Source organism: Athalia rosae, chromosome 2 (assembly GCF_917208135.1).
Source record: "Athalia rosae chromosome 2, iyAthRosa1.1, whole genome shotgun sequence".
Classification (NCBI taxonomy): domain Eukaryota; kingdom Metazoa; phylum Arthropoda; class Insecta; order Hymenoptera; family Athaliidae; genus Athalia; species Athalia rosae.
Genome location: NC_064027.1, coordinates 22,218,454 through 22,238,088, shown reverse-complemented (window position 1 = coordinate 22,238,088; position 19,635 = coordinate 22,218,454). Strand labels below are relative to the sequence as shown.

The 19,635-nt window shown below is 36.0% G+C and overlaps 2 protein-coding genes and 1 long non-coding RNA gene across 6 annotated transcripts in view; 2 read left to right on the top strand and 1 right to left on the bottom strand.

Moving 5' to 3' along the window:
- LOC105689429 (tip elongation aberrant protein 1-like) overlaps nucleotides 1–9,997 on the top strand; it is a 29,903-nt gene extending 19,906 nt beyond the window's left edge. Inside the window, exons 1-6 of one of the 3 annotated variants that reach the window (XM_048651215.1) lie at nucleotides 2,167–2,497; nucleotides 3,733–3,889; nucleotides 3,979–4,275; nucleotides 4,527–4,837; nucleotides 4,948–5,282; nucleotides 5,369–9,997. In XM_048651215.1, the coding sequence (XP_048507172.1) occupies nucleotides 2,345–2,497; nucleotides 3,733–3,889; nucleotides 3,979–4,275; nucleotides 4,527–4,837; nucleotides 4,948–5,282; nucleotides 5,369–6,023 (1,908 nt within the window). In that variant the 5' untranslated portion in view covers nucleotides 2,167–2,344 and the 3' untranslated portion in view covers nucleotides 6,024–9,997. Of the gene's footprint in view, nucleotides 1–2,166; nucleotides 2,498–3,732; nucleotides 3,890–3,978; nucleotides 4,276–4,526; nucleotides 4,838–4,947; nucleotides 5,283–5,368 lie in introns of those variants that run through there. The other 2 variants (XM_012406431.3, XM_012406430.3) reach the window with 2 other exon arrangements.
- A 791-nt stretch (nucleotides 9,998–10,788) lies between these two features.
- Nucleotides 10,789–13,594, top strand: LOC105689430 (ras-related protein M-Ras-like). 2 transcript variants are annotated; one of them, XM_012406432.3, is made up of 4 exons: nucleotides 10,789–10,944; nucleotides 11,634–11,973; nucleotides 12,046–12,362; nucleotides 12,446–13,594. In XM_012406432.3, exons 2-4 carry the CDS (start codon nucleotides 11,784–11,786, stop codon nucleotides 12,533–12,535), a joined length of 597 nt encoding a protein of 198 aa, XP_012261855.1. In that variant the 5' UTR covers nucleotides 10,789–10,944; nucleotides 11,634–11,783; the 3' UTR covers nucleotides 12,536–13,594. The 2 variants fall into 2 exon arrangements, with proteins under 2 accessions (XP_012261855.1, XP_048507175.1); XM_048651218.1 differs by lacking the exon at nucleotides 10,789–10,944 and adding an exon at nucleotides 10,964–11,564.
- A 3,774-nt stretch (nucleotides 13,595–17,368) lies between these two features.
- LOC125500046 lies at nucleotides 17,369–19,574 on the bottom strand. The gene is made up of 3 exons (XR_007277220.1): nucleotides 18,960–19,574; nucleotides 17,606–17,868; nucleotides 17,369–17,510 (listed from the first exon to the last, which is right to left on the bottom strand). It is a non-coding gene; the product is annotated as an uncharacterized LOC125500046 (long non-coding RNA).
- Between the last annotated feature and the right edge of the window lie 61 nt (nucleotides 19,575–19,635).

The window sequence follows — 19,635 nt, the reverse complement described above, 5'->3', positions numbered from 1 at the left end:
CTTTCGGGGTGTCAGTAAGTGCAGAAGGAGTCACAGTAACATCATCGCCGCTTTCGTCAAAGTAGGCAACGGTGTTGTCATCCTCTGTCGGGGTGTCAGTAACTGCAGAAGGAGTCACAGTAACATCATCGCCGCTTTCGTCAAAGTACGCAACGGTGTTGTCATCCTCTTTCGGGGTGTCAGTAACTGCAGAAGGAGTCACAGTAACATCATCGCCGCTTTCGTCAAAGTAGGCAACGGTGTTGTCATCCTCTTTCGGGGTGTCAGTAACTGCAGAAGGAGTCACAGTAACATCATCGCCGCTTTCGTCAAAGTAGGCAACGGTGTTGTCATCCTCTTTCGGGGTGTCAGTAACTGCATCGGGGCTCTCAATAATTGTCGCATCATTATCTTCAAGGGGCCTATGAAATATGTTACCAATGGCATCTTTCACCGTGGAAAACACGTCTTTCATCGATGATGCGATGCCCGCCGTCGCGTCGTGTACGATATTAGTGACATCCCAGGCAGGTTTGGCCTGGGCTTGATGGCCCACAAGCAAGAGTGCTAATATCACTATGGACTTCGACATGTTAAGTTAACGAAATCAAATTCCTACTTAACGCTTGGCCGAAATACTCGGCGCTTTTATACGTAGACGAAATCTTTGAAGTGTAAAAAAACAGGTGCTGCTTCCATGACGTGGAATCTGTGGTTCATTCATCCAAATACGACATGACACTTAATTTAGCAATGCAAACAAAAATACCAAACAACCCATTACTCGTACCTTTAGCTTTGAATATAGATACTTACCATCCATACTCAAAGCCTGTAGTCTGCAGTAGAGTAAAATGAAAATGATACACTTGAACTTAGAGTGAGCTAGTCATTAAAAATCCAGCTCGGTGCATTAAACTTTTAAAAATCGGAATCTTCATACGCGAAATTTTCTCTTTAGAGATTCTATGAACAGAGTTTGGAGTTCTTAGACGTTCACAGAAGGCACGAATTCTAAAAAAGAACCAGTCGCCACGTTTTTTCGCCTCCGACATTTTGCCGTCCTAGGCCCGGGCTCGATCACGCGATAGGGTGATTCGTCCCTGCACAGAAAATTGTTTTTCATATCTCTGTGCTGAAATACATAGAAAGTATACTCAAAATTTTTGTGCCCACTTGCAAACTTCGCTCTTACGAGCCTTGTGCTAATTTTTTTTAGAATTAAATAGTCCTAAGTTTTATTTTGTCACACGGAAAATGTTTGTGCAAATGCCACAACTTTTGCAGTGTGATTAGTATGTAATCACAGTATTATCCTTACTCTTACGTCATTGGCCTACCTCTAAACTGAACCACATGTTCAAATAGTCACAGTTATCTGATGAAAACGAAACCGTTAACGTTTAGACAATGTGTAAACTTTTATATGTGCGACGTAACATTCATGCTTGGCTTAACAAACTTTGAATTAGAGGAAAGCTTCCATTTCCATGTAAGATCTTTCAGTCGAAAAAGTCTGATGGATAATCGACAAATTAATCGCCCCGTATCTCCTTCACGATTGAATCTCCAGATTCTGAACTTTTTCATCACGAAAAAAGAGCGAACTAAACAAAACGAAATGGACGAATGAATATTCATGAGTTAATCTAAAAAAGTGGTGTAAAAGAAGCTGAACCTGCTGAACTTACATATGGGGCATTCTCGCTCAAGCGGATGACCTTTCTACCCATAAAGGTCACCGATTTCGATGTCCTTCGAGATTCTCGTTTTTGACTAATCGTTTACAACGAATCCAGAAAGATAGACCCAAATTCGAAGTCATTCGGAAGATATGAGCTTTCCAAAATATGATCAAAATCGCTCTAAGGTGCGCGGAGCTATCTTAATACGCATGAATCATCGGTTTATTTGGTTCGAAGAAAAATTTTCTATAGCGATTCTTGATTGTCAAAGAGTTACCTTTCGAGCCCTGATGGTAAAACAAAAATTTGAGAATTTTCTATTTAGCCATTTGGAATTGAATCCATTTTTCATTTTTCGATCAACAAAATCCTAAAATTGAAGGTTTAGCGTAACCATGAATCCCTGAAGTTTACAGGAGGGTATATTGCAACCAGAAGGGCCCGCTTGAGCGAGAATACTCCTTATACATTGATGCCTGAAGGGATCAAGAATATGGAAAAAGTCGGTAGATAAAACAACAAGCGTGAAGAAGAAAAAGTTCCATCGATGGAAAAAGCAAAACGAAAACAATTTCTCTGTGAGAATCTGAAGCGGATTTGAGGCTTGATTGTGGCTTCCAAAGTCCGGCGTAACTGTCGTTACCGAATATCTCGGTGACACAGATAAAGAAACATGAGAAATGTGGTTAAGAAAGTGCAAATGCCGCGCTATAAGTGAATTCGCGAAACTTTTCATGCGGGATAAAGAAATTTATTCATCTAGCCATCTCATGAATCCGCAACTGGCGCCATATAGAAATATGGGAAAAGGGGATCAGGAATCTAAATATAGTGTATGTATGCGTTACATAGTTAGACTTGGTTCGGACCGACGCTTCGGCTCAACGTTCGCTTATTATGTCTGAAAAACGCGGACGACTTCCTTATTTCAACATTTTTCGACGCAGAATGCTTCTTTTTTTATTTCTTTTTTTTTGTTTTCTAATTTCTATCCATCCACTACAGTGATCCACAGCTGGCCTGCATAATAATTCTAAAGGCGAGCGATAGTGACTGTCTCCATAGCAACAGCATGAAACACCCGTATGAATATTTAAACTTCGCTTCGCTGGAGCTCAAAGAAATTTATAACTGGAGTTCCAAGTGAACCAACCAACCACGTAAATGACATACCACGTTTTGAAAGACTCCTCGGATTTACATCGTGAGACGAATTTGTGTCATCAACTTTTTAGCACATCTTTTGTAATTTGGTCTTGAATTCATAATGCACGGGGTAGTTTTTTCATTAAATTACTTTTCCTTTATTTGAATAGCTGATAATTCTGCAGCCCGGAGTCGTTTGAGGTTGTCGGATTAGAAATACATCCAGTGGGATGGTTTTTTTTCTGCTGATGCAGAAATCAAGTGAAACTAACAATAGGAGAAGACAAATTGCTGCAGAGAACCAATTCTCTAGGCCTTTTGTCCACGACTTTCTCCCCTTTTCTTTACTCCAATCACCTACTTGGCAGACCATTCGCCAGCCTAAAGTATGGATTTCTATGGCCATTGTTAGACCCGCTGCACATTTCCTACTGAAAGAGATGTGAAATTTGACAAAATTCGAGGCAATCTTAGGACATTTTGTGTACATATATGATAGAGAAAAAAATAAGATAGTGGACACCCCATAGCTTGAAAAACTTTCATCCACCACAGTGCCGTTGTTATTTTTGAAATTTTATGAAGAATGTAGCAAGTTTTGGAAGATTTATACGAGATTGTGGAGCCCTTAGAAATTTCGATGAAAAGCTTGCGAACAAATCGACATGCTCAAAGAAAATTTCCTGTGACTATGGTTTTTTTTTCTTTTTCCTATTCTTTTCGAACTTATTTCCAAGTTACCGTGTTTGACAATTCAGTTATTGTTTTGAAAAACACGGTAACGGGCGAAGTTCAAAACGAGCGGATACAAAAAAATTCCGAAACCTCATAAATCTATTAATTTTAAACTACAGGCGAAAGAGTCTCGCATGACCAATAAGTGGACGAATTTTTAACAATAATTTTTTTTTAATTATTTCAGAGCAATTCCTGGAGGAAAATAAGGGCACAACGAGGTTGCGCGGTGCCAAGAGGACGTAGAGGACATACCGCTCTCGTCCATAAAGGTCAAATGTTAATATACGGTGGCTACCAGGATCTCAGAGGCAGTTCACCTGAACTCTGGGCTTTTCATTTTGGTAAATTGATGCTTTCTAACGATATTATTGATTTCCTACCGCAATAATATCGAAAAAGAATTTGTGGTAATTTGGCACATTCAATCTAGAAACGGAATCTTGGCATCTGCTCTCATCCAGCGAATGTGGACCAGCGGCAAGGCACAAACACTCGGCAGTGCTACACGAGGATGCCGTTTACATTTATGGAGGGATGACGGATCTTCAGGAAAGAAGCGACTGCTGGAGGTGGGATGTTAATACCGCTTCGTGGTGCATACTAAAAAGCAAACCTGGACCGGGACCTCTTCATGGACATGCTGCATGCAGACTCCCCAGCTGTATGCTACTTTTTGGAGGCGAAAGCGGGGGGCTACCTACCAATGAACTTTGGAGGTTTCATTTTGGTTGGTATTCCGTTGAATATCTCAATTTGTTGCAATCCCTTGATTTTGTTGCAATGAATAAAAATCCTTAAAATATGCAAGTTATCGGAAGTTGTCATGAGTCATTCTGACATTGAGCGTTTTTAAGCAGTTGGAGGATTCTAGAAATGATTAAAAGTTCTATCATTGGAAAGGACTTTAATTCCAAATTTTGCTTGGTACACTTAGATGTAATTAAGTTTTTCAATTTCTTTTTATTATCCCCATATCAGGCACTGAAACATGGGAAAAACTGAGCGTGCCTGGTCTGAAGCCTCAACCGCGTGCCGAAAGTGTGGCTCTCGCAGTTTCCGATCTGCTGCTTCGAGGTTCTTGCGTCGACCATCCGAAAGCTCGTTTCCGAAATCAGCGCCCCAGGTTATCCTCAAACAGAATATCGCCCTCCGAAGCACCAACGCGGCCGAGTTTCCTCAAGGAAATATCAAAATTCTCTCAAATAAACCTTTCCAAATTAAGCCACCCCACTAAGTGCAGCTACTCGGTACTCAGTGGTCAAGATGACCATGAAGAAAGTCCTCAGGAAGTATGTACGACATAAAAATGTCACGTTTCAATCTCACTCAAAATCATCCGGCCCGCTACTCATTCACGCTTTTCGCCAAAAGAAAAATCCATAACATGTCTAATTCACAGGTAAACTCCTACTACCCATTTCAACAGGTGGACGTGGAAGTGGCTGAACCAACGACAGGAATGGTGAAGTCTCGTAGTGCAAACGCGTTGGCAAGACGCCGTCAGAAGCTTCCGGAACTTCCAAGGTCAACGGTTGAACACCGTTCGACCTCTGGAATGATAAGAGATCCGATCTCAGTGCCAAATTTCCGCGCCTTAACGTTACCAACACCTGTATTAACACCCGTTGAAGCTGCTAGACTGGTATTCGTGGATCCAGACGAAGACACCGACGAAGAATACCAAAAAGACCCGCCGACCTCAAGGTTAATAGAAGTCGCGGAAGCGGAGAAAAGGTGATTAGAAGCAAGAATAATCTTTACCCGAATTAGGGAGTGTATTTTTTATTCGTTGTTTTTTTTTTTTTTATTTCATCGTCCAGGGACTTCGCTACGGTTCACCAAGCTTATCAACCACCGGCACGAGGGGAGAGCTACAGTTCACATTTATATGAAGCAGTTCAGACGCCGAAGACACCAACAGCGCCAACGAAAATTCCGACATCAGCATCTGTGCGATTCGCTGACCTTGAAGAGGGCGAAGAGTCGACGTCAGATTATGCGAGCATCGAGGCTAGGAGTCCTGGAGATCCTTTGGGAGACGACGACTGGCTGAAAAAATCGAAACAAAAAATAATACGCGAGGGACAATTCGGTTTTTGTAACCCAAACTACTTGGGTCTCGAAATGAATATGGATCCGAAGTATGCGAAAATGCTGAATAGTCCTCCAGACAGCGTTCTAGAGGACGGGCCTGGAAGATCAGCCTCCCAAACATTTGAAGAACTACTCGAACTTCAGGAAATGAGACCTCGGGCTCCCCCGAAAAGCTTGCCTCTAGGATCACCCTCGAGACGCGCCCTGAGCGCTTCGAGAGCTGAGAGACAAAAAGCCAAAATGGCTGTAACCGAATCGAGCACACCTGGTCCCGCGCCATTATATGTTTTCTTAGTTGGCGGTAAGGAGAAAGGCCAAGTTACTGTGTTCGCACGGCCAGTTTCACTTTGGAAACTCCAACTTGCACCACACATATTCTAGTGATAATCGATTAGTCTCGTAGTCACGATAATCTCTGAAGATCGTAAGACGGTATTACGCATACCATGGCCGTCGCGGATGCCTAAATTTACGAAGAACTGCAGAGATAACGTGACCCCAATCATCGCCAAACGCGATGCTACTTTAACGAAATTGAAATGCCAGAAATTTACAAACGATTAATTATTATATAGATCATTCTAGACCTAAACTAACCACGCTCCCTTGATAAACGCAGATTATATTTTGAAATAACAACTATAAATGACATTGATAATCGTAGAATAATTTTGAGCCAATGATGATTGATCTATCGAAATAAGATCTGCTGTTCGTGTGTATAATTACACTGACACGTAGTCATTATTGTGTTTATAGAAATCGGTTGTGCGATCAAATTCATGAGGTATTATACAACGATCGATAACGATTTCTGTACAAAAAAAAAAATCAATAATAATAGTAACAACAACAACAAAAACATCAACAACAACAACAACAGCAGCAGTAATGATGATAATAATAATAATGATAATAACGATAGTAATAATAACGATAAAATTAGTTACGATAATACCTACAAAAGAGATGAGAGGTTGAAGAAAGAATGAGAAAAAGAATTAGTGCCATTATCACTATAAGCTCAAAACAGGGCAATATACTATACACGGATAGACCGTATACTTATATTCGAGAGTGATTTCACGAAAAACTGAAGATAAAAAAGACGTAAAAATTATTATAGTGTAATCGTATGGGACTGAAATGCGCCAAATTATTGATGTAGTAGAAAGTTCTGGGGAGTGAAGTAATTCTTACAATTAGGGAATCTTGGAAAGTAAAATAGGTATATGCAAAAAATTATAATTGACATAAAGAGCTTACGGATAACACTCTCAAATATCGGAAAAACTAACAGTTAGAGTAAAAAAGAATATAATTATGAAGTAATACCGCAACAATCAAACCAAATGTTAAACCAGAACATAATCGTTCCATGCGTAACAATATCAAACAAAAATAGAGTAATCTTAATTCCGCCATTTTATTACTTATTTTTAACCTATATAATCTAACCTACGGTATCCGCAAAAGAGTTAATAAAGATAAATGCTAGTCAAAATATACTCGGAATTACTCATCTAAATGAAAAGTTGAATAAAAAGTAATCGAATAAATAAACGCTCTGCCGGACCACATGTGAGTTCGCTGTATGATAGTGATAACGATCATAATAATAATATTAATAATTATGATAACAATATCCTTAGATATGCATAAAAAATATGTGTAAGTATTTAAATACAACAAAAGCAGGAATAAAACTGCTCGCTCAGGATGTATATGTTGCATGTTGAATAGTTGTAACTCGTATACTTGTATACATGTAAAGGTATTTAGGTAAGCCGAATAATCGAACATGTAGTATTATAATTAATGGTAGTTAATTGTCAATTAGTTATGCTATACAATGATAAATCAATACAGTAATTAATCGTGATTTTCACTTATGTCCATAGGTATTATAAATGTATCGTAAATAATCGTATGCCTCAACTTTATTCAACACAATTCTATACAATCTATATATTTAAGAACATTGCGAAATTACTCAACAAAATTGACGAATATAGAATATACGAATTAAACCATAAGTGAATAAAAATAACAACAAACAACAACAGCGACAACAATAATTATAATAATAACAATAATCATAATAATGATAAAATAGACTGTACCTAAATCGAGTCGCAGATCAAAGCTCAATCGATTATTCAAAATTTTACGCTCAACGCTTCTTATGTCTCTACTCTTTTTCTGATGCGCGTCAAATGTCTGAATTAGAACATTCGGTGAATGGATTGTAAGCTTTGATAATTTTGATCTCTATGATAGTGATAAAAATAAATTTACAAAATTATCGTGTTTAAATAGAGAGAAAAAAGATTATTAATTTATTCGATATTATTGGTTTCTCTATTTATGATCATCATACGCATCATACATTTTTGGTAATTAACAGCGATGATTGCGGTCAATATTCTGTACGTACGGCCATAGATATATTGAACATATCTATGGTACGGCTATTATTATTTGAGTGACATAATAATATTCATAATTAAGGTATGAGTATTATAAATTGAAGTTCATAACGATAACAATAACAATAGCGATAGCGATAGCGACAACGACAATGACAGCACGAAAACGACAGGGACAACAACAAGAATAACAATTACAATAACAATAACGATAATAATGATATTAATAGTAATAACAACAGCAAAAAGAATAACAATAATAATCATAACAATATCAAAAACAACAAAAAACATAATAACAATAATAGTAACAATAAACAGCTAGTCACTTTTTCAAATTAGGTTTGATATAGTATGAACAGTTATAATTAGATAGAAGTAATTAGAGCTGGTAGAGCTGACAACGATACGATGTATGCATTTACAAAATGTATATCTACATCACATTGAGGGCTCAGAATCGGAAGGGCATAACTCACTGAAAAAAACTTCAGGATGCTTCCTCGAGAGCTTCATCTTTTGTTCAACTCAGAATAAAATTCAAAGACTTAGATACTACATTCGGTACGTACAAGAGCTGGAATTTTTAGATTCCATTCGACTTGTTGTCAGACGGATAAGAAATTGAAAAAGTGTGAGCTGGACACCCTTACAGTTCTTAGCACCCTATGTATATTGTAGATCATAGATGAAAGAGTTTCTCGCGTGTAGAATTTTTACGCCCAATAATAAAAAGGCCCACACATATAATCCATCCATACACGTAGTAGAAATTGGCGAACGAAGTATTCGTTAACTGGACGTTGTTCGGAGTCGCTATGATATTATAGGTACTTCAATATTTGTATTCTGTATAGGCGTGCGATTTTCGCCAAATTTTGAATATATCATGTACAGGCCGACTGCAGAAAAGAATGTGAAACATAAAAAAATCCCTATGCGGCGTAGTATAAAATGTCATATACAGATAAAACTTTTTTTTTCTCCTTAGTCTTAACTACAGTCTATAGAAAAAATGAAGGTTTCATCTGCATTTGGCCTGTCAAAGACGAATCTTCAATTTTTATCGATGGTCAAAATACCATGTTCTGTTTTTTCAATAATTTATTTTCTGTTAGATCAATTATATCCGTAACGTACTACGTAATTGTAATAGAGAAATCGGGCAATGTGCAATATTAAACATATGAAGAGGCGAAAATCGGAGAATCGGGTGGGTCGCGACCCATTCGACAAGAAAACATTTTACAGTACTTTGAGTTATCGTCGGTTACACCCGTCTATCCCCGTAGTTTTCATATTTTCGAAAACAATTAGCTGTCCACTCGAAGCCTGAGAAAATATAAATTTCCAATTACGCACATTATGGTATATATTAATTTTTTGTGCGTCATGTTATACCTAATCGTGCCACGGTTAATTATAAAAAGCAGACAATAAGAGTCAAATGAATGGTATAGTCTTTATTTTGTGTTTTCGGAAGTACATGAAATTCGACGTGAAGTTCTCATTTCATTTTTTTGTTATTGGTAATATATAATATAGATGAAAAGATTAGCATTGATTTTTGAGCGATTTTCAACGTCCAGTTAGGACTTGGCTAAAGATGTCTAAAAATCCACGTTTTCCATTTGTAGATTTGTATACTGTTTTCGAACATCTCTATCTATAAATCTTTCTCTAATTCTCTGTACAAAGAATTCCAGTATAAACATTGTACTTGAATTATTTTTCCCAAATACTGTGAATACGAAAATTATTTTATTATAATCAACAAATTTTCCCCTCCCATCTGCACCCAACCAACAGTCGTAAACCCACACTCATTGTCACCGATGTATATGAATACAAACTTATCGTTAGCTTATGTATAATATATATATTTTGAGAGAGAAAAGAAAATTAAATGAAACTATGAATGCGTAAGCTATGTACGTTCAATTCAGCATTCCGTCTTCGTTGGATAATTATAACATTCTGGTGCAGATTTTATAAGGAATCATATACATATGTCTGCACTGCCTTAAGTATTATTATTATGATGTTGTTATTATTATCATGTACTGTGAGTCTTATATTAACTTATACGTATAAGTAACGGTACTTCAAAATCTAAATATATTCCATATATCGGATTGTGTCATTGATATAATTGCAATTAATGTAATTGAATGAAAATGTCAAAATAGTATTATTATTATTAGGAACAATATATGAAATGAAACACATATATATATGATTCGATAAAAAAATAAATAAAAATGTGAAAAAAAAAAACGCTGCAGGAGTAATTGTGTTGTCTTAGCAATAATTTCGACAACCGAGGCTAGACCATGGCCATTTTTGAGATGATCTAAATATTGATTATAGCGTTGAGTGTAGTTCCTATCTACACTTAACGTTTATAGTCTCTTGCTAGGAAATAACCAACACTACCTATTTCTTCACTGACAATGAGAGATAAATTATCGACTGTAGGGCACCTCAGAATTTTTTATACCGGAAAAGGGTGCCGAACAATCTAGAGGTACAAATAGGGGAGTCTCTACTCTCTGGTAAAAATTTTCAGGCAACGCCAGAGGGATGATTCTGCTGGAATGATCATCAGACCAAGAAGATCATGACTTTCCAGGATCTTTCAATTTTCCAACGTTTTACCGTTGGGAAATCCATTCGCAATAGCAACGGTTTTACCACGGAGGTGTAGGGAAGTTTTACATTGTACGCTTAGCAGCGCAGGCGTCGTCTGTCAGTGGCGACAGACGACGGACGACATAGTCATACCGTTCCGAATAGGTCATATCATAGATAATACATTGAGAACTCAAGATCGTGAGATACTTTGGTCTGCCGAAAGTGACAGACGATGTAAGGTGAGCAAATTGCCGATTCAGCGTAATTAGTGTGTCTTTAATCCCTAATGAATAATAAACGCTATCGTAACAACTTTTTGTGAGGTAGAATTTTCCATTGTCACAGTCTGATCATTGAATTTACATAAAAAATAACAAATAACACCCATACGCCCGAATGACTGTAAACACTGATTTTTCCCCCAAATATGTACACATTTTTTTTCTCTGGTTCTCATTTTGGCATTTTAAAGTATAGAACTAGAGTATTATTTTTTAATCCAATTTTTTCTCCGTTCATTCCCTAATATGTAAGGATTTTCGGTAGCTAGAGCAAGTAGACATTTCTTTTCACAAAGAACCATCCCAATGCAAAAAAATTATCCTGTTTTCGTTGCTAATCAGACATTTGATTCATTGGGACACACAGTTGTAGAGTTTGGAAATTGTTGAGTTCTTGTCGGAGAACTAGTTGACTAACACAATAGAGATGGCTAATAAAACTTAGTATACTGCGTAACTTGACACCCAATCATGAGCAAGTAGCTAAAGTTACAACAATGTGAAGACTGTAATATTGCGTTTCCAAGTTCAGTCTTTGATGTTTTAAAATACCCCATGAATCTCCTTGAAATTCCCAGGTACAGAATACCCTATGTTTCGAAGTTGTTGTAAATTTTATGGTACTGTTATATTTCTTTGAATTTAAGGCACAACTGCTGACCAACAAAGAAGAAAGTTACACTGTTTTGTAGCAGCACAGTCGTGGAGGACACGATACAAGGAGTCATATTGGGTTTGACAGAATAGGTAGACGCAGGCAGAGCGGAGGAAGCGGGGGTGGAGGACCTAGGGGTGGCATGACGCGACCTCCTAACAATGATAACCTCCTGACCTTCAAACTAGTTGTTGTAGGGGATGGAGGTGTCGGAAAAAGTGCTCTCACTATACAATTCTTTCAAAAATTATTCGTTACTGACTACGATCCAACGATAGAAGATAGTTACATTCAACATACAGAGGTAGACAAACAATGGTGCATACTTGATGGTAAGTCAATTTGTTTTTATAATACTTGAGTGAGATCTCCACTATAGAATTTCATAATTCAAATTGTTCCAGTGCTGGATACAGCTGGACAGGAAGAATTCAGTGCAATGCGCGAACAGTACATGCGAAAAGGGGATGGATTTCTATTAGTTTACTCGGTTACGGATAAACAGTCATATGAAAATGTTGTCAACTTTTACACTCAAATCCTCAGAGTAAAGGATCGCGATGTTTATCCGATGCTCTTGGTTGCTAACAAAGTTGATCTAGTACATCTTAGAAAAGTTACCGAAGAACAGGGCAGAGAACTAGCACACAGATTGGGGATTCCTTACATTGAAACTTCCGCTAAGGATCCACCGCTCAATGTAGATGCAGCATTCCATGAGGTAGGTTGAATTTAAATTCAACAACGAATATACAGGGAATTGCATGCCTTAATTTACAAATCTTCAATTACTGCTGTTTACAGGTAGTACGTATAATCAGAAACCAGCCGCCGGCCGAACTGGAGAAAAATCGTCGGAAACGAAGACGTTCAGGAAAGTGTAATCTTTTATAAACACTACCAGCCGAATAGAATCGTAAGAACAAGAAATTCGCCGCATCTACTGACCACAGATCTCCGTAAGCAAGTATCCATAAATTGCAACCAAAATTCAGCGTCCTTTGACTTGACGGTTCGATTTGACAATAGACAAAGCTTCGTCCGTAAGTAACCAGTCCTTCGAAAAGTTTCTTCAGTTATGGAATATTTATGTCTTATCTTTTTACTACAGAGATAACTATAGAGACAATAGTACGAAGATCATTGAGTTTCACCGTTTTGTTTTCTGTGGCAAAGTTTAATTTATTGTACTGCTTAAAATAATATCCAAACCCCCCATTGCCAAATGGCCAAAAAATATATTCAAAAATCATCTATTTATTGGCTTTTTGAATAATTAGAAGGAATAAACCTTTTAATGGGTTGGCTATTTATTCCTTTTAATTATTTTTGTTCGGTTTTTTCCTCGAGCTATGAAGATATTTGAAACAACGTTATACAAATCAATTTTCTACCAACGGAAATTGGTAAGGAAGAAAGGTAAGAAAAAAACAAACGGAATTGATCGTTTTTCATTCTGTAAACTCGTAATTTTTCTGGGAAATGTTATTGCGATTCCCAACACTGTAATCTGCGTCATCAAATGACTATAATGGTTACATCATTTGATTCTTTCTTCATTCGCGCTATATGATGTGCAATTCAGAGAAAATTAGTGATGATTTTTGTGATTATTTCGTGCAAAACAGACGCGCATGGTTAAAAACTTATGCCTCGCGATTCTTCATTATACCAATATACGTAATGTTTTTACGCTTTCTTCATGTTTTCTAAGACTTATTTATCACGCGTAATTCTAATTTAATTGTTCTATCTATTTGTCTTTATTTTATTATGAAACTGTCGGATTTTCAGCTTCGATAAGTAAATTAGAAGCCTTTAGGTTTTGCACCTCAATTATACTTTCATTGTCATTATTATTATTACTCTGAATAGAGAATAGAATGTATTTAAGATAAGGCAATACTGTCTTTCGTATTCGCATTTTGGGCATGAAAAACTGTAAGGGTCTGATAGTTACAATTTGTTTTCCAGAGTTGACTCAAAAAAATTAGATATGGTTCATTTTTACCTACAGTATTATGAAAGTATGACCAAAGAAGAGTTATTTTCCGGCAAATCCTCTATTGTAACATATCTAAGAGATGGAAGAACCGTTTCTTTCGTTATGTCTGAACATAAGAAAAACCAAAATGAGATAAATCAATAAAATATCAGACCCTTTTAATTTATATGACGAAAAAAAATGCCATGGCCTACATTAGTGTTTAATCGTGGAATACAACAAATAAATATATATAGATGTAAAATATTGTAACGTAATATATGTCTGTGTGTGTGTAAAAGTTGTATGGTGTGTGTGATGTAAGAGAAAAATAACAGTAACAACACAGACGGCAAGCACATTGAGGGAATAGATGGACAAACAATAACTTGTAGAAACAAAAACGAAAATGAATATATATTATTATATTATCGCTGAGCACAAGGTTTGAAGAAAAAATTACACACAAGAAACGAATGCTTTGGCGCTCATATGAATACCTCATAACTGGACTGCATAAATTGCATAAAGAAGAATGACATAATTTTGTTTGTTGACGTGGTGGCTAGTGCATGGAAACTTATGATTTTATTTGATAGTGTACTTCATAATTTGTTGTCGGTCCAACAATATGTGCACAAAACAACACATAGAAGTTTATTCGTCGTCAGTTACATTTCTACCAAGTGGAGAGAATATGACTCGTTTATTGCTTTCAACAGGTCATTCCCCTCATCCTATTAAATAAAAAATAATATTCTGGATCGGCACAGTTCGTCAGCTCGCATTTGGCAGTGAAAATGTAATAAAAATCGACGAGTTTTCTTAGATATATAATATAATGTTGATCTCTCTATGCCGTTGAGAATGATAAAATAATAACGAAAACACAAAAACAACTCACGCGGCATGCTGTGTTTATTTTTATCGCTAAATGATAGAACTGTTATACGAACTATATAAGTATATACTGTTTATTGTTAAATATATTAGAAAGCTTTTCAATTGTACGACAATAATGTAATATTCAAAACTTATGGTGGTGACATAGAATTGTATTACTTGCGTTGTGCTTAGTGATGAACATTTTTTTTTTTTTTTTTTTTTTTTATCTGCAATCAACTATTTAGAGATAAAAATTGAATCTTTTGTTCTAGCCTTTTTTGCTGGCACCTTGATACTAGATACAGGCTTACTCAATTTCATTTTTATTCCGTAACGATAGCACAGAAATGTATTAGCATTTTACATTTTGCAACAAATCACTTTGGATGATGAATTAGGGGAAGTTGATTTGCATTAGATATAATTAAATATTTGTGTGAATGAGACGTGATTTGGCTGCTCTTAGTTATTGCCGCAAAAAATCACAAACACACAAAACTAGGACTTTTAAAGAGCAAAGCGCATCTGCCAACCGAGAAAAGACAAAATTAAAATCGAAATCGAAAGAAATATTTGTTCCAATTGAATTTTATTAGTATGAATTCATCGTTAGGCAGAATATAGAGTATACTTGGTTAAACAAATCAAGATTATTATAACAACGACATATACGTATATTTTTAATCGATCAATCATGTGATTTGAAAAGAATGTGTAAGTAGCTTAAATAATTGACTATGTATGAATATTTGTAAATGGTGCCTCTTGGTTTATACGAAAGAAAAAAAAAAGAATCGAAGCGAATTTCTGAATGCATGCAATTGTTGATTGTTTTTTCCCTAAATCAGCTAACAAACGAATGATAAATCTGTTTCGCCGATTCAATCGTAACATCAACGGAAAAAGAGGCACAAAATATCTACTGGCGACATTATAAAATAATTTATAGCTTGCCGATGTCTGATATAATATTTCACTTGAAGGACTAAGATACATATTAGGGTGGTCCTTAACAGGGTTGTTTTCGCATTTTGATGCTCCCAGGGGCTTAAACGCTTACAAATGAATTCAAAAAAATTCCCTAAAAATCTGAGCTTTTAATATCAACTCTAATTGTAAGATAGTTCGCGTTGCCACCGAAGTTTCTTATGGGAATAACATGAAAATAACATATCTTGTTCTTTGAAATTTTATAGGTCGTGGACGAAAATATAAAAAATTATGAAAATACATATTGGTATAAATAATTCAACGCTCTACAAACAAAGTCTTTTATGAGTTTTCGCTAAATCTACTGGTTCCTAAGTTGAATTCGAGGTCAAAGTTTAATTTATATAAAATTATCATTAGAATAACTTTTGAAACAGTCGATTTAGCAAAACATCATAAGAGACTTTTCTTGTGGAGCGTTAAATTTTTTATGAAAATATGTATATCTATAATTTTCTACATATTCATCAACGACCTATAAAATTGCAATAAACGAACATGTTATTCTCATGTTATTTCCATAAGAAACTTCGGTGGCAATGCGGACTAGGGAATTTTTTTAAATTCATTTGGAAGCATTTAAGGCCCTTGAAGCATCAAAGTTCGAAAACGACTCTGCCCTAATATATATATATATATATATTATAATAACTATCTAATGAATGTACGTACAATTAATGCATTATATGATCTTCGTAAGAAATCAGTATTTGGACTAAAAAAAAAAATCAAATTTACACCTGCCATTTTTTAAATTTGAACAAAAAAGAATAGAAAAGAACAGCAGCGAATATACATAGAAGAAAAAATAATATAAGAGAATAACGCTGACGATCACATACTAACGATAGGACATCGTTTCTATCTTGGATGTAACATGGAAAATTCAAATAATATACACCTATATCATATAGACGAATAAATTAATATTATTTCATGATTATTATTAATTGTAATCAAAGAGCCATATTTGAGCCTTCAATAGCTGTGCCAAGACCTATAGAAACTAATTATGGAAACAATGAATATTGAGAAAAAAATAAAATTTACTTAATTGTACTCTTTATACAGTGGTTATGTTTCGAAACTGTATAGTGTCAACTATGACATGGAAATATGTCTTCAACCAATTACAAAACAGAAAACATGAAGTAATGAACAGTTCTATCTCATGCGAGACTACCTGTAAAACATTATAACAAATTTTATCAAGGCTTAAGCAAATGCTCATGAAATATCAATTAACATTCATTTTCTCAACCGTTGATGTCTGCAATAAATTTTAAGTCGCCTATTTCAACACTAATGAAAAAAATCGTATTACTGAGATGCCATTACTAAGATATCTTATATTTCTTTATAACGATTCTCTTAAACAGTCATCTGAGAATCGATAATTAAGTATTGTCAAATATACATTTCTATTATGTATTGGCTTTATCAACATTTATTTCGCAATATTCTAAAGAGAACTAAACACAAACAAAAGATTGTCGACTAATGTTCCATACCAGAGTAATATCGAATTTATTTATCAATATCATGAATAATATAGACTCCACTTATTAACGAATTCGCCAGGAAAAAATTAGTAAATGACGAACTAAGAGATGAATATGGAGAATACAAGAAATCGTACAATGTTAATAATATCGTCGTCTGAAACGAAAAAGAAAATAACTTTCACGGATTTATTCCACTACGAGTTTAATTCTAGTTGAACTCGACAAACAAAGAACATAATTACATATTCTGAGAATGTGAAAAAATTTCTCCGTATCCCGAAAACAGTTTTGTTATAAATAATAATCATCAGTGAGTAACAATACTTATTCAATGTAATATAATATACTCACTCAGATACGATTCATGTAGTCATACATTTTTCATTTTTTAATAAAGAATTGGTTGTGCAGGTCAATGTGTGCAGTATACAAAAGATAATAAATTATCCAAATGTATTTCCAATAATTTTCAGATCATTGATTTTTGGTCATCGTTCATTTTGTTCTGTGGTATTTGAAAGTATTCGATAAACGATTAATTTGAATTCACGGCGCTGCACAGTAACATTGAAAATTCTTAACTACTTTCACCGCTCTTACCATTTCAGTCAACGCTTTTACCAACGCTCTCTACTATGAAAGGCCGGTAGGGACATCTAACTGACTGTGTGTCGATGTTCCCATCTACTTTGGTAGTAAAGTGCCGCGAGCTTTCGCCCTCTCACTGGCCCAGTCAACCAGTTTTTTGAACTAGCAGCACTTGAAGCCTTTCTTGGACTTAGGGGTGCATACCAACCGCAGTTAACGTGATCATTGATGTATCAAGCGGTTAAAACCAAGGAAATCATTTTCGCATTCGCCATCTGAGATGTGGGAGAAATATAGGATTTTTTTGAATACATATGTGGATAATAAATGCGCCTCAATTTAGCAAAAGAACTAGAGACAAAACCCTAACATTTGTAAGATAATTTATATTAGAATGAAAATTGAAAACAAGAAATATTGATCAGTACTTCTAAGAAAATTTTCTTATTATCGATGGATTGAAACGTGGAATTCCGATTGGCGTCTTAGAAATAGTCGCGTGGAAGTCAAGTACCACGCACAGAGTTGCGAAAGCGCTTGATTCCTTACAATTTTTGCACGTTTTGGGTTCAAAACGCATTAAGCGTTACTAACAATAAGAATGTTTCAAGCACCAAGTCCGCGCGCGTACGGGCATGCGGCAGTGACGAAACTTGGGTTTTTATTTCTCTTCAAATTTCTGGGAGAAAATCTCTCAATACATAGTCCCACCACTAATATCGGTCAAGATTTTAAAGCGCCTAGCAAGATGGCAAGTCAAGCTAGTTATTGTTAGCTGCTAAATTTGATGTTGTGGATGAATAAACTTATGTACAATTATTCGCACTCAAAACATGACCATGATCAAACATACATGAATATACAACTCTATTAGAATTGACTTATCATGAAAAATGACTAAATAACACATAAATAGTCATCAGCTGTGACTGCGCGCAGCAGCTAAGTGTACGCAAACTTGTTATTACTCGACATCTGAATAACATGTTCGCGTACACCCACCCTTTGCGCAGCAGCTAAGTGTACGCAAACTTGTTATTACTCCACATCAGAATAACATGCATGCGTACACCCACCCGTTGGGCAGCAGCTAAGTGTACGCAAACTTGTTATTACTCCACATCAGAATAACATGCATGCGTACACCCACCCGTTGGGCAGCAGCTAAGTGTACGCAAACTTGTTATTACTCCACATCTGAATAACATGTTCGCGTACACCCACCCTTTGCGCAGCAGCTAAGTGTACGCAAACTTGTTATTACTCCACATCAGAATAACATGCATGCGTACACCCACCCGTTGCGCAGCAGCTAAGTGTACGCAAACTTGTAATTACTCCACATCAGAATAACAGGTACACTCACCCGTTGCGCGCAGTTAACCCAAATGACTCTACATATAGACACATCTACATACAATACAAATGTTGCTGAATATTGAGACTCAGAATCCGATATTATAGGGTGTAATTAAATGAGAAGCAAAGCTCGGCAGGCCTCGGTATGTGTATATGTGGCCAACAGGGCCACATACAAAGCTAATCAGATGTCCCCACCAAGCTTCCGTAGAACACGCCTATTTTATGCCACAATACAATGAATTAAATAACCGCGATGCCACAGCATCAGACAGCAATTTAAATAGTTGATGAATGTGCGGTCATTTCTGTTACCATAGAAGTTTCGCTCAAACCTCTAACTTATCGACAGAATTCCTGTCTTGCCAACACGTCGCCATTTAATATCGAGCCTAGCTGCGTCATTTGAATTGCAACAAGGAATTAACAATACAAACCCTCACTCCGGTGCTCACAATCAGTCAACGGATAATCAAACTCTATATTCTAGCGCAAGAACCAATGATTTCTACCAAACATCTGTGCACAGCTTGATCACCATTAAGGAATTCATTATTTATGTACATACGTTAAGATTGGTAAAACGAATGGTAAAGTTTGTATAGCGATCGCCAACGGTTGTACCTCAATGTACCTCAATTTTATTCCACAAATGTGGAACAGGTGGAGGGAAAATAAAGGTA

Coding starts and splice junctions, on each gene's coding strand:
- LOC105689430 (XM_012406432.3), top strand. CDS start 11,784: ATGACGCGACCTCCTAACAATGATAACCTCCTGACCTTCAAACTAGTT. Junction 11,974..12,045: donor ACAATGGTGCATACTTGATG/GTAAGTCAATTT, acceptor AAATTGTTCCAG/TGCTGGATACAGCTGGACAG. Junction 12,363..12,445: donor TAGATGCAGCATTCCATGAG/GTAGGTTGAATT, acceptor TGCTGTTTACAG/GTAGTACGTATAATCAGAAA.